This window comes from Gorilla gorilla, chromosome 6, assembly GCF_029281585.2.
Source record: "Gorilla gorilla gorilla isolate KB3781 chromosome 6, NHGRI_mGorGor1-v2.1_pri, whole genome shotgun sequence".
NCBI lineage: Eukaryota > Metazoa > Chordata > Mammalia > Primates > Hominidae > Gorilla > Gorilla gorilla.
The window spans coordinates 131,644,592-131,659,186 of record NC_073230.2 but is presented as its reverse complement, the minus strand read 5'-3'; the positions used below and the strand labels follow the sequence as shown (position 1 = coordinate 131,659,186).

The following is a 14,595-nucleotide window of genomic DNA, read 5'->3' as shown; positions in this document are numbered from 1 at the left end:
AAAAATCAACTTGGAAACATATTTTAGACAGGTAGTCTCAGGCCTTTTGTATAGTTTTTCTCCCAAGAGAAAATTAACATGAATATCCTCAATTTAACATTCTGTGTATATCTTTAAAGAAAACAAAATAAGACTTCCGTCTCTCTGACCTATTGTTTGTACTAGAGACACAGTGATCTTTCCTTTCCAAAGCTTACATCTGATCATATCACGCCTACACTTTAAACCTCTCAAGGAAGTCCCATTGTTGGAACTAACTCCAAATTCCCTAATGTGGCTTGTGAAGAGTAACTTATGAAGTTGCCCTGCTTCTCTCTCCAGTCCTGTCCCTCACCCTGCCTCTTCTGGTATCCCATTCCAAAAGAACCACTGTGTGTGTCTACTTTTACCTCCTCACCTCCAGACTTTTGGTGTTCTTTTATAGGAACATCTTCCTCTTTTTTTTTTTTTGACTCTTCATATAAATTACCTTACCACCACTATCCTGTTAATCTGGTTTGCTTCTACTCATCTTTTTGAGGGCTCTCTTTGAGGATGTTTTTAAAAATGTAACCTGGTCAATTTGTAGTTCTTCGGGAAAGTGACAAGTAAACTGTTTTCTCCTTGGTGTTTAATGTTATACTCAATCGAATCTTTAGATGGTCCTTTACTAAAGTGTATTGTGCAGTCCAGGCTTCTTCGTGATGAGAGTGCAAAAGGAGAAAAAACTAAAGTCAAGAAAAAATTAACACTTAACATCCTCACTTTAACATTTTTATAAAGGGACTAATATTGAGTGAATGGGTGAAAAGGTATCATGAGTAAAGTTAAAATAAGTTATAGAAAAAGTTAAGGATTAGTTCATGAAGTGAAAATAATTTTCCATGTAAATGGGAGATTTCTAAAAAAAAATGATGAGAGCACACTTTTCTTGTTTTCAGTCAAATTTAGAACAGGAGAATGGATTTCTAATATGGTGCCAATCCTTAAAAGAATGGAAGGATTTCTTGGCAGTATTAGTCTACTGGTATTAGAATGAGGAGTATATGAAGACTTAAGTGGTAGAAAGTTGTATCAGTCAATCAAAGAGTACTTTTATAGTTTAGCACTAATACAAACTTATTATTAAAACAAAGGGAGTTTTTTTAAAGTACAAAAAAAGAAGTGAAACATTAGTATCTCACCCTCCAGAAATACATGGTGACAACTTGAAAGAACAAAGCAAGAGCTTCATCTTTCTGGAACTATTTAAGACTGACTTAATGATCAAGAAATCTAATTTCTTGATTTGGTGGTTTTGTGAGCAAAACCACAATGAGAAAGCACCCAAGAAATTTATCTGGTCTGCCAATCTAATTGAACAACCTCCTGTATTCTCTTTGTAATAGATATCTGATACAATCTATTAAACATTTTTCAGTCATTTAATCTTTGCCTTAGTCTGTGGGTCACTGCCTTAGTCTGTGGGTCACTGTATATAGATTAAGTAATTACATATGTGTAACTTCTGTTTTATTTTTAAGCTGGATAATGCAGATGAACAAGCAGCCCAGATCAGAAGGGAACTTGATGGCCGGCTGCAATTGGCAGATAAAATGGCAAAGGTAAATTATTAACTTGGACATACTGTACTCCATTCCTTTCTTTACCTAGATTTCTGTGAGCTGAAAAAGTGTTTTGTATAGGTTAAAAAAAAAAGAGCCAGCATAATTTTAACATTTTCTCCTCTACACATAGACCTCTTAATTCCAAATATCTGAAAGCATGTTATCTAAATGAAGCATATTATTCATTTTACATATTCATCCTTAATATGTGAACTGTTTAATTTTAATGATAACTTTTATAGACTTTTCTTAAAGCAATGCATGAGTTTCTCAAACTGCCAGATCTAGAAGAGTTTTAATGTTTTACTAAGCAAAATATAACCAGGGAGAAAAAACTCCTCCCCGCAAAATCATATAATACATTCCTAAGTATACAGTAGAGTTATTGGCACATAGTCGTTCTGACTAACATTTAATTGAATGACTAAATGCATGCAAAAATATTATTTTATGTATCTAGTATGCAATCTGGCAGATAAAGTGTGTTTGATACAAGAAATTCATCATATTGTACTTATTTTATTTGTGTGATCACTGTATATCGTGAATAGAGATAAATTTCAGACAAAAGGCATGAGTTTTTTCTAGTACTTAAGGTTTTTAGAGAGAATGGAACCCAACTGTCTAAATCATTCTTTAGTGAATTTATTAACTTACTTCAGTGGTGTGAAAATTTTAGTTCTTTTCAATGGACTTGCAGTTATAGTGCTGTTAATTGCTCTGAACATAAGATTCTCTCCCTTTCCTTTCTGCTTAGCAAAAACTTCCAGTATTTGATGGATAGTCTCCCTCTCTATTTCTCTCTCTCGTAACATGTATACAATAAACTTCACACATCTTCATTTTACAGTTTAATGAATGTTTACGCATACATCCTGTGTAGCCACCTCCCAAATCAAGATAATGAACTCTTCCAGCATTCAAGAAGTTATATCCCATACTAATTTTAACAATTATTTTTGTACTTCTGCAAAGAAAATGTGTATTTGTAAATATTAATACATAATGTTTTTTAAATGCTAACACTGTTTAAGTGTTTATTAAAAAGTAGAGGAAAAGTTGAGAAATTAGAAATAAATAATAAAATAGAGAAAAATGTAGAGAATTGGGTAACAAGAATGACAGTAAGTTGTAAGAACCAAGCAGGAATTAGATCATGAGGAAGAATCTCTAGATGAATGAAGATACAGTGTGCTATAAATTAGGGGCCAAAGAGTTACATTTGCACAGAGGGCAGTGATTGAAAGGATAGCATTCCTTATTTTTGTCCTCTGGGTTTCTAGAAAGGTGGTATTTCATTCTAGAGATTTGAATATGGATTTTATAGAGTAGAAAGCAAGCAACTTGAGGCTACTGAAACCTTTAGAAAGAAAAATATTTTAATGCCAAGTCCTATCCTGTATTGAGCCTGGCTGGAAAAGAAATTGCTTTTCTGAGACCTAAAGCTAACAAAGAACCTGGAGAGATATGCCTGACAGCAGCAGGAGGGACAGTGGATCTGTGTTCAGCATTTGAAAATTACCTACTTGTATATAGATTGTACCTGAGACTGGGCACATTGTCATATATAATGCTTTAGAATAAAGTTTAAGTGATTTTCTGGAGAGTTATGGGACTGGAAGAAGAGCCTCAGACGTATTCTCAGGTTCATGACTGAGAAGAAGGTGTGTTCATAAACTCCTGGGCTGAGTCAGAAGAAAGGGTTAGTGATGAACACACAAAGGCTTCTCCTTGAGAGAACCCTAATGGTTTCATCAGAGATGTTGATAGAGTGGAAAAAACATGGAGAAAGAAGTAAAGCTGATGGGGTTGGAAAGCAAAATATACCTCTAAAAATAGGATACCTTTTGATGAAAATATTGACATAGATTGAGCAGGTTTAATTGCTTTCCACTTCAAGTTTACCAAAGTGAAGCCGTCTTAATGAAATATTTTTAAGGCTAATAACAATTGACTGACCTTGCTGAATTATTTTCTGACAATAATCCTACAAACCTTGTAAGGGCAGATGATATCATGAAGTCAATTTTATAGAAGAGGAAATTGAGGCTTAGACAAGATTATTTATTTCACCATGATTACATAACAAATAAGTGGCTGAGGCAGGCCTCAAATCCTGGCCTTGCCTCCAGAGCCTGGGCTCGCTCTCTTAACATCCTGCTGCCTCTGCAATCTGATAATTCCAGAAGAGTGGTTAATAAACAGCTATTAGTTGGCATTCAGGAACACCCCCTCCCACACTTCACAGAACAACACAATATAATAACAGTGAAACTACAGGGCAAAATCTCTGTTTCAAGAGACATGTTGACTTTAGTACTTTAGCCAAGAGGTAATTAGGAAGTAGTGAACAAAATGTGTACAGGGCCAGAAAGACCTGTGACCAAATTCATGATAGCCATTTTCTAAACATAATAGTAGGCACATTACTTAACACTTTCGAGCCTCATTTTTTCTATCCACAAATTAATTGAATAAATATTTATTGAACACCAACTATACAGCCGGGTGCAGTCTTAGCTACTTGGGATACATTGGGATAAAATGAGACAAAAATATTTCTGCCAGGCCCTGGTGGAGCTTACATTTTATTTGCGATAGCCCCACAATAAGGAGTAAACATGCCGTGTAATTGAATTATGGAAGGTGATCATTGTTACTTAGAAAATAGATCAGAAAAAGTGGAATGAGGAGTGTAGGAGGTAGGTGGTGGGTGGTTACAGTTTTCAGTCAAGTGGTCAGGGCAGGCCAGTTCTTGATAGTACAATCCTTCCAGATATTCAGGCCAAAAAACTTGGAATCATCTTTGACTCCTTTTTCTCATACCTCATGCAAAACTTATCAGGAAATCCTTTATCTTTACCTTCACAGTATTTCCAGAATGTGACAGTTGTTACCATCCTTCCCTTTCCACTGTGGTCCATTCATCTTTGTCTCTTGTCTGGATCATTGTTCTGTCCTTTTAGCCAGTCTCCTGGATTCTACCCCTGTCCTCATTAACACAACAGCCAGTGATGTTCTGCACTAAATCTGTGATGATTCCCTGTGTTGCTGAGAAAAAAAGAAAAGTTCCTAAAATGGCCTGCAAAGTCCTGTGTGAGCTGGTCTTTGTTACCCCAGTCCTGTGTGATCTGGTCTTTTTTACCCCTCTGACTTTATCCTCCACTAAACTCTTGCCCTTGCTCAATCCACTTTGGCGATGGTGGCCTCCTTGCCTTTCCTTGCCACAGGGTCTTGGCCCTGACTCTTCACCTGCAGCGAACTTCCACTGACATTTACATGGCTTTCTCCCTGCTGTAGTCAGGTTCTCCAGAGAGACAGAGCCAATAGGAGATTATATCTGTATTTTCATATATCTAGACCAATATCTAGGTAGATATAATAAATATGTATATAATATTAAAAAGTAGATGTTATGCATACATACATGTTATGTGTGTATATATATGTGTGTGTGTGTGGGAGGGCAGGGAGAGAGAGAAAGAGAGATTGATTGCGTTCAAGGAATTGGCTCCCACAGCTGTGGGCACTGGCAAGTCCAGAATCCATAGGACAAGTAGGCAGGCTGGAAATTCAGGTGAGGGTTGATGTTACAGTCTTAAGTCTGAAATCTGTAGGGCGGACTGGCAGGCGAGAAACTCAGACAGGGTTTCTGTGTTTTAGTCTTGAGGCAAAATTGCTGCTTCTTTAGGAAACCTTCACCTTTGGTCATAAATCCTTCAGCTGAGTGAATGAGACCTACCTACAGATGTAGGAGGGTGATCCGATTTACTGAATTTACTGATTGTAAATGTTATTCACGTCTAAAGAATATCTTGATAGCAACATTTAAATTCGTGTTTGATCCAACAACTGGGCACCATAGCCTAGCCAGATTGACAAACAAAATTAATTGGGCTGGATGCGGTGGCTCATGCCTATAATCCCAGCAGTTTGGGAGGCTGAGGCGGGCGGATTACCTGAGGTCGGGAGTTTGAGACCAGCCTGACCAACATGGAGAAACCCCGTCTCTACTAAAAATACAAAATTAGCCGGGCGTGGTGGTGCCTACCTGTAATCCCAGCTACTCAGGAGGCTAAGGCAGGAGAATCACTTGAACCTGGGAGGCAGAGGTTGCGGTGAGCCGAGATTGTGCCATTGCACTCCAGCTTGGGCAACAAGAGTGAAACTCCGCCTCAAAAAAAAAAAAAAATTAATCATCATACTTCCTTATCCACTTTTAGCTCAAAGGGCATCATCTTCTCATTGAGACCTTCCCCTACCACCCCGTTTAAAGCTGCAACCCTTCTCACCACTCACTCTGTGTTCCTCCTTCTAGACTTTTTCTCCATGCCACTTACGACTTTCTATCAGAAGAAATTATTTCCTTGTTTACTAAGTCTATCAGGACTTTGTCCATTATCTTCATGGTTCTATCCAGGGGCTTGGAGCAGAACACATAGCAGACACTCAGGGAATGTCTATCAAATGACTGAGTCTTACATGCTGGCATATTTGTGAGAAATCTGGGGCTGTGAAGAATTCTTGAATTATTTGTAGACTCCCTCCCTTTTCTCCCACTCAAAGGCATATTTGAATTGAAAAGAAGAGAGAATACCAATATGGTAAGGATAACTGAATCTGCTCTAATTTGTAGCAAAAACATTTAAACACTTAAACGATTTAGTTAGGTTTGGAACCAGCTTCACAACCAGTAGTTCACTTGATGCCATGATGCTGAGATTAGAACCTAAAATTAATGTGGGGCATGGGAAGTAGCAGAGATCAGCTTAGAGAAACAATCCTGTGATATGAACCCCAGATGTCATCTAATGGAAGGTTAAGAGCGCTTAAGAAAAAGTGACTATATTTGAATAATGAGAAAAACTTTTTAAAGAAGCAAATATTGTTTTTGTGTATACCATGGGTTAAGACCACTAGGGTCCTATGCTGTACAGAGGACCTAATTAGAACACATGACTTGTAAGAGTGACTCACAGTTAGACAACTAGGAAATAACCCTATTTCTCATTCAATTCTAGTTTAAAACAACAAATTTAAAATGTACATTTGTCTGATATACAATTAGTTTTGTTGTTTGCCAGTGAGGGACAACACAAGCAGGCTGAATAGAGTTGATGAAATATTATCAATAAACCTCAAAGCTTTAAAACTGAATTTTGAGCTTTTTTGGAGAAAAAAATTCAGGTATAGTCTAGTCCCTGAAAAGTTTGGAAATACGGATAAAAGAGCCAATTTTGGAGATGCCTGCTTTTCTCCTGTTTGACAGATGATAGTTCATGAAGTGTTTATAGTTAAAGCTAAATACAAATAGATTATTTTTGTTCTTGTGCAAATGCTAGATTTTCCATAACATGTTGAAAATTTGAAAGCAAAGCATTAGTATATCAGAACTTTCAGATACGTGACATACTCGCCTTTTTCTTTGTTAAGCTCTACTTTTTTAGGGGTAAAATTGTGATTTTCATATAAATATAAAATGGACACGCAATAGAGATTTTATTCAACGCATAATTAATAAGCAAACAAGTTAGGTATTAAAACCAGACCAAAGAGCATATGAGAAACTAGGTGTTTGGGGGCATTACTAAGGTAAGATTAATGGGGTTTAATCAAAAATTGGTTAATTTCTAATACAGATTTAAACTGAACCTGTGGGTTATATTATTCACCAAACATTATTTGCACCTCTTTCAGACACAGTTTTACAAGGTAACATGTAGGTTTATTGTCTGGAATCTTTAATCAATAATAAATAATAAGGTGAACTAAGAACTTTTCCCCAAATGATCATTGGATGGCCTTCACCTCCATATGACATTGAAAGGATCTGCCCCCTCATTGCTTTGCCTTATTTCTCAGTTTTGGATGCTTTTTCTGGCAGCCTTAAAGTTAGTCCAAAAACGTAAAATACGTTTTTTATGGATCAATTTGCTTTTTTCCCCTCTCTTTGCTTGTACTGAAAAAATATTCTAAAGACAATTCCTTCCCTCCCCCGCCCCACTAAAGGAAACCCAGGTATTTTATAGCTGGGTAGTTGCCTGTTTTTCTTAAGGATACAAATTTGCTGTTTTGGAATGTTGCTTCAAACTGTAGAGAAGTTTTAAAAGGATATTTAAGAACCTTCTTTGGGAAAGTTAATTTTTAATGTAGATATTTAATCTGTCTGTGACATTATGCAATTTTAATTTTGATTATATGTAAATTATTTTAAAAAGAAATATGTGAATGTTATATTGGAGGAGAAGAAAAGCAGGTGGCCTGAGACTGTGGGACTGATCTGTGAAGTGGTGCCAGATGCTCCTTCCAATCCCATGAATGAACTGGTGCAAGTGAGTCAGAGACTAGATGCAGGTTGAGAAGAGCATGCTGGATGCTTTCGAATTGCACTAGACATGCAGATTTCTTAGGTTAGATTTTGAATGATGTCAAGGGAGACAACAGTAAAGGCAGTGCTTTTCTGGAGCATTCAGCAGTCATTTGAAAGATGGCTGCTTTAGGCTTTCATCCTCCAGCCGGTTCTGTGCAGTGGTGGTCATTTTAAACTAGGCTTAATGTTGTAAAACTATATACCCTCTGTCTTTAAGAGAGAAAACCTAAGTGCCAGGTTGGCAAACATTAAAGAAAGAGCCAAGAATGTGAGGGAACAAAGTGCTCTCATTTGCTGTTCTGGGGAATATAAATTTATTATAATCTTCTCTAAGAATGATTTGGCACATCTAAATATCAATATTTGGAACATCCTTTTAATTGAGCATAAGAAACAAATCTGATTGCAGAGTTAAAATTATTGAATGGCAATGCTGATATAATTTAGCAAGAAAATAGAATCTTCCAAATTGATATTGTTACTTTTTCCCTTAATAGTTTTTATCATAAATTTCCTTTTGCTTTAAACTTAACTTTTTCTAAGCCTTTAGTAAAAAACTGAATTTATAGCCAGAAGAGATCTTGGCACATTAATGTAATGTGAAAATTTACTAATTTTAGAAATATGACCATATCACTCTTCAATAATGTGAGTTTTTAATGCCTATTTATGAAAAAGCATACTCTTCCAACAACGCATATCTGTGGTAAGAAATTGGGCTATTGTTAAAATGTTTGTTTCCTAACTGGGAAAGCTGTGTGTCCTGAACATTTTTTTATAGACCAGTTATCCCAAGCATCACAAAGCTACTAGTGGCTAAGGTTCATCTTTACACTAAAATATCTTCCATGCATGTTTTCAGAGTTTGTTTTTCCTTAAGCAAATCTTATCACAAATAAAGTTAATGTGAAAATATATGTGATTTTTTCATTTTGTACTGCAATGATCCTCAATAAGATATCTGAAGTACCGTAGATATAATCAAAAATGCGAAAGCCTGAGGATTTTACAGCCTAGTGACTCAAGTAGGATAGATATATTGAGAGTGTTGTAATTTCTAAGACAGTGAAGTATATATATCATACAATTTTTATGATAAAATTAAAATATGACTTATGTAACACTATTATTTTAAAAATTATTTTCAAGGAAAGAAAATTCCCCAAATTTATAGCAAAAGATATGGAGAATATGTATATAGAAGAGTTGCGGTCTTCAGTGAATTTGCTAATGGCCAATTTGGAAAGTCTTCCAGTTTCGAAAGGTGGTCCGGAATTTAAATTACAAAAATTAAAACGTTCACAGAACTCTGCATTTTTGGACATAGGAGATGAGAATGAGATTCAGCTGTCAAAGTCCGACGTGGTACTGTCATTCACCTTAGAGGTAAGTAGCTTTATCTCATGCTCGCCTCTGACAGCATAAATGATGATGCACAATAATTTCTGTTGACCTTTGCAGTAACTTTTAGAATTTAAAACAGTGCAATATATGTTGGAGATGTTAAATTATTCTTCATTTGTTGGACACTCAGTTTATATATGCAAATGAATGCAAATTTTCCTTTAAACATAACAACAATATTAGGATTAAATAAAATAATAGAAGTTTTAAGGCAAGTCTTCTTTATGCCAGCGAGGCTAGTGTAAGTTTACTGATAAAATAAGATGAGCATTGGGGCTCACACCTGTAATCCCAGCACTTTGGGAGGCCGAGGCAAGAGGATCACTTAAGCCAAGAAGTTTAAGACCTAGGCAACATAGTGAGACCCTGTTTCTAAAAAAAAAAAATTATCCAGTCATGATGATGTGAGCGTGTAGTCCCAGCTGCTTGGGAGGCTGAGGCGGAGGATTGCTTGAGCCCAGGAGGTTGAGGGTACATGGAATGGTGATCATGACACTGCATTCCAGCCTGGCTGACAGAGTGAGACCCTGTCTCAAAAATGAAACAATAACAAAAATTCATTGATAAAATAAGCATCAAAACGCACGTGGGTAGAAATAGCAATTCAACATATAATTGAATTCTTTGTAATTTGGGAATTCCTTTCAGATTTTTGGTTAACCTTTCTTTTTAAATCTACTTTACCCGTAGGATCATTTTTCTAGGATCATATCAAATAAGCCAGTTGTAATGCACATTATTAGGTATCATGGATGATGAGAAATAGAGAATTCTTTTTCAGGACTTCAAGTTTTATTACAGGCACAGTACATATTAGAGCAAGAAGAAAAGTCATACATTTAAAATTGTGTTCTCCAAAACTTCAGAATTTCATTATTTTATGCAAATCACTGGGAACCAAAGACTAATACTCTTTGTACAGCTTTCTGTTGATGGTTTACATGATATCTCTTCATTGATGATGTGTGTATATGGGCTTATCTAGTTATATGTCTGTGGGTTTGTACACCACAACACACACACACACACACACACACATACACACACACACCTGACATCTTTAGTTCCTAGGAGAAAGAACTTATGTCAGGCATTAAGATAAAAGATTATAACATAATAATTAGGAGTATCAAGTCACCATTTGGCTTAAACTTAAGCTTCCCCTCCCCATGATTTTTATTCCGTGAGTAAATAGTAACAATGTGACACTTTAATTCATAACTCTCTCAAAAATTATATTGAGGCTTATACCTCATTCTTTTTAACCAGCAGCTGGTTCCCAGTGCTGCCATTTGCATTTGCTGATTGCCAAAGAAAAGTAAATACAGTCTTACAAAGAACAGTTTTCAATTTTTTTATTGAAACTTCACTTCCTTAGTTTATGGCAGAAAAAGAAAACTTTGATTTTTATTCGTTTTTCTCCATATATTTAACTCTGAGATAAATTCAAACTTCAGGACATCTGCCTCTCACTTTCTTGACTTCAGGATTAATGATTTCTTTGTAGGTTAATAGATTAAACTTAGTGTCAGATTAGAACTGTGAGTCTTTCTTCTGACTCAAGATTCAATTCTGGGCTTACCTAATGACTTTGCCAAATGGTTTCACTACTGGGTTTCTTCTTAGTCTTTTCAGCCTTTTAACATAAGGATGTCTAATTTGAAACTACATAGCATGTTACCTATAGAATTTCCTCATCATTCCTGTCTCAGATCTCCTGCTGAGTGAAATACAAAATGTCAACATTTTCTATTTTTTAAGGCTTTATACAAAACACAATTCGTCCCTTAATTATAGTATAACTTTTTCCAACAAGAGTTTATCTTATTTATTTATTTGTTTATTTGGAGACTGAGTCTCTCTCTGTTGCCCAAACTGGAGTACAGTGGCACTATCTCTGCTCACCACAACCTCCACTTCCTGGGTTCAAGCGATTCTCCCGTTTCAGCCTCCTGAGTAGATGGGACTACAGACATGCAACACAATGCCTGGCTAAATTTTTTTTTTTTTTTGTATTTTTAGTAGGGATGGGGTTTCACCATGTTGTCCAGGTTGGTCTCAAACTCCTGAGCTCAGACAATCCACCCACCTCCGGCTCCCAAAGTGCTAGGATTACAGGCTTGAGACACCGTGCCCAGTCTATAATTTAAATTTATTGATGAAAAAATTAATTTGTAGAGCAAATAACTTTTATAATATACAAATCTACCATTATCTTTATATGTAAACATTCAGAACTAAAAGTTCAGAACATTTTATCTTTTCTCTATTGTTCAAAAATCTTAAACAATTGTAATAATTAACTTCTTATGAATTATATTTTGCCTATTGAAAACAAAATTAGGCTGCTGAGTCAATGTTTAAGTGAAATTATGAATTGTTATTCTGTGCTTTATTGCCAATATGTTTAGGAGGGCTGTTGAGTTGGCAGTAGGTTGTTAGGCAGAGAATATGAGCTAAAACTTCACTTTGCATGGTCTGAGAAGCTTGCATATTTATAAAATTGTTTTGACATCCTCTGTTGCTATGTCTATCTAAGGCAGATATTTTCCTACCATAGCATAATACAAATCTGTTCTCAGTGTCCACAGTATTTTAAGCAGGAGTTATGTGTCCAGCAACAAAGTAAAATCGTGTTAAGTGACGATGGTGCAGTGCATGTTTATAGGACACCAGAGAGAATAGATATGCCTCTAGTCACAGGACCTGTGACATCAGCCAAGCTAAACTGAATAATTATCTCTAGTCCTTTCAGCAAGCCTTGCTCCTCAGACCCCATATTTCAGCCTAAGAAGACTCTGAAAGGCAAGCAGTTAAATCAATTTAAAGCTCACACATTTCATTAGTCAGGCTTAGAAGTGGTCCAGTGGAGGAATCTTTTCTAAGAACTATACTGAGTCAAAGGAATAAAGTGCAGATTTGAAAAACTCTCCTCAAATTTCACCTTCTCTCTAAAATTGCTCCCACCCCTCCCTTCTCCCACCACACCCTATTCCCTTACCAAGTTCAGTTTTTGCTGTAGTACTTACCAACTAACATATAGTTCAGTTATTTATTGTGTTTATTGTTAATTAGCTGGCTTTCTCTACTAGAATATAAGTTGCAGGAAGGTTATATTTCTTTCTCTTTCTTTTTTGTTTACTGAGGTATTGAAAGTGCCTAAACAGTGCCTAGCACACAGTTGACTCAATAAATACTTACTGGATTAAGGATTTTTATGGTATCAAAAAAGCAGCCATTCAGGATTACTTTTAGGTATCTCTGTTCATTAAGGCTTCAGAAGAAATATTAAAGCAAGAGATGAGCCAATCCACAAAACGCTAAGCTATTCAATAATGTTAAATGTTCAAGCAATACTAGAAAAACAAACGTTCACTTAAGAAGTGGAAAGCGGGGGAATGTTATCAGTGGCATGAATATAGTTGATTTTTTTTTTTTTTTTTTTTTTTTGAGACGGAGTCTCGCACTGTCGCCCAGGCTGGAGTGCAGTGGCGCAGTCTCGGCTCACTGCCAACCTCTGCCTCCCAGGTTAACACCATTCTCCTGCCTCAGCCTCCCTAGTAGCTGGGACTACAGGTGCCCGCCACCACGCCAGGCTAATTTTTTGTATTTTTAGTAGAGACAAGGTGTCACTGTGTTAGCCAGGATGGTCTCGATCTCCTGAGCTCATGATATGCCCGCCTCGGCCTCCCAAAGTGCTGAGATTACAGGCGTGAGCCACTGTGTCCGGCTTATAGTTGATTTTTTAGACTGAATTCTTTCATTGATATTAGGCTAGCAGATCGCATGACTTTCTCTATGTTTGGTGCTATATGGTCCCCAATTTCACCATATTGCCCAGTGTCATTTTTTTTTTAATAAACTACACATGCTTAAATGTCTCCTAACTCTGTGGTCAGTGTTTCACTTGGAAGAATGTTACCTAGTTTCACATTTTATACATGCCTCTCTTCTTTTTACTTCTAGGACAACTTTATTTTATGCTTATGACATCAGCTACAGAGAGACTGGGGAAGAGAAGATGAAAAATAGGTCAGTTTAGCTTCTGTAGGTCCATTAGCAAGTTTTGCTGGGAATTGAAACACTTAAAATTAGATTAGCTGATGGTCCATGGAATTCTTGGCTGTCTTTATCACTAATTATTAAGGCCACCTATGTTTTATTTTCCTTTTGGATATCAGATCTGTAGAATCATATTGTTTTATTTATACATATAGATTCATCACAGAAGCTGTATCTTTTGAAAGTGACGATTCTGCAGGGTAAAACGTTCCCAGCACGGTTGGAAGTATTGTTTTGAAAAGCAGAGTACTGTTTCACAAGTTGTATGTTTTAGGAGGTCATGTTTACAGTAGCTTATAGTAGAGGTGACAGAAATAATGTCAAGCAGATGCTTCCTTTCTTGCATTTGGGTTATTTAAACACACTGCAGAAAGAGATGCAGTGTCAACAATAATATTCTGAAATATGAAGCAATGCTCTTATGATTTCTAGACTTGTGCTACACAATTCTGTTGTTTCATACATTTTAAATGACCATCAAACATTTTTATTATTAAGAAGTTATTAGAGAAATGGTGGTAAGTCCAAGTGTAGTTGTCTTTTAATTAATATGGTTATATATTTGATTTATCTCAGCTTCTGGTTTTATTTGTATAAGAATCTAACAGATTTCCATATTACTAACAAAAAATCTGAGTCATTAAAAATGCATAACTTCCTTTGCTTATTTTCTTTAATCAAGATTTAGTATTTCATCCCAATTTCCCTGATGAGTATTAGAACAGCTGTGAAAGATACTGCTTTTCTCTATCAATTCTCCATTAATTTTCTTAGTCTGTTTTCAGTTAAGTCCTGATTTTGATTCATATGTTGGTATGCATTTCCATGTGAGAAAAATGACAAAATTCCTGGATGAGGAAGAAAACTTGTTCTGAGTTTGACCTTTTATTTTATTGATAAATAACTGAGTGATCAGTTTCCTATATATTTTATGAAAACAAAATTTAACAAAAAACAAATACACATTCATATTTACAAACATGACCCTTCTCTTGTAACAGAGCTGAAAGGAAGAACACTTTTAAGATGGTTTGTTTTTTGAGCCCTTTTGGATCAAAATTCTTGTCATGACTCTAAAAAATGTGATGACTGCAATAAAGTATTACATGATCAGTAACTGATACAGATTATGTTTATGATAGATGTTTTGGTCGCTGCATAACATGAATTTTA

General features: G+C 35.9%; 1 protein-coding gene across 9 annotated transcripts in view; it reads left to right on the top strand.

Annotated features, from left to right (window-relative positions):
• The window catches only part of CADPS2 (calcium dependent secretion activator 2), a 568,074-nt gene that overhangs the window by 256,938 nt on the left and 296,541 nt on the right, over positions 1 to 14,595 (top strand). For all 9 annotated transcript variants that reach the window (XM_019031559.4, XM_019031557.4, XM_055347443.2 and 6 more), the window contains exons 4-5: positions 1,503 to 1,583; positions 9,106 to 9,342. In XM_019031559.4, coding sequence (XP_018887104.3) covers positions 1,503 to 1,583; positions 9,106 to 9,342 — 318 coding nt within the window. The remainder of the gene's footprint in view (positions 1 to 1,502; positions 1,584 to 9,105; positions 9,343 to 14,595) is intronic.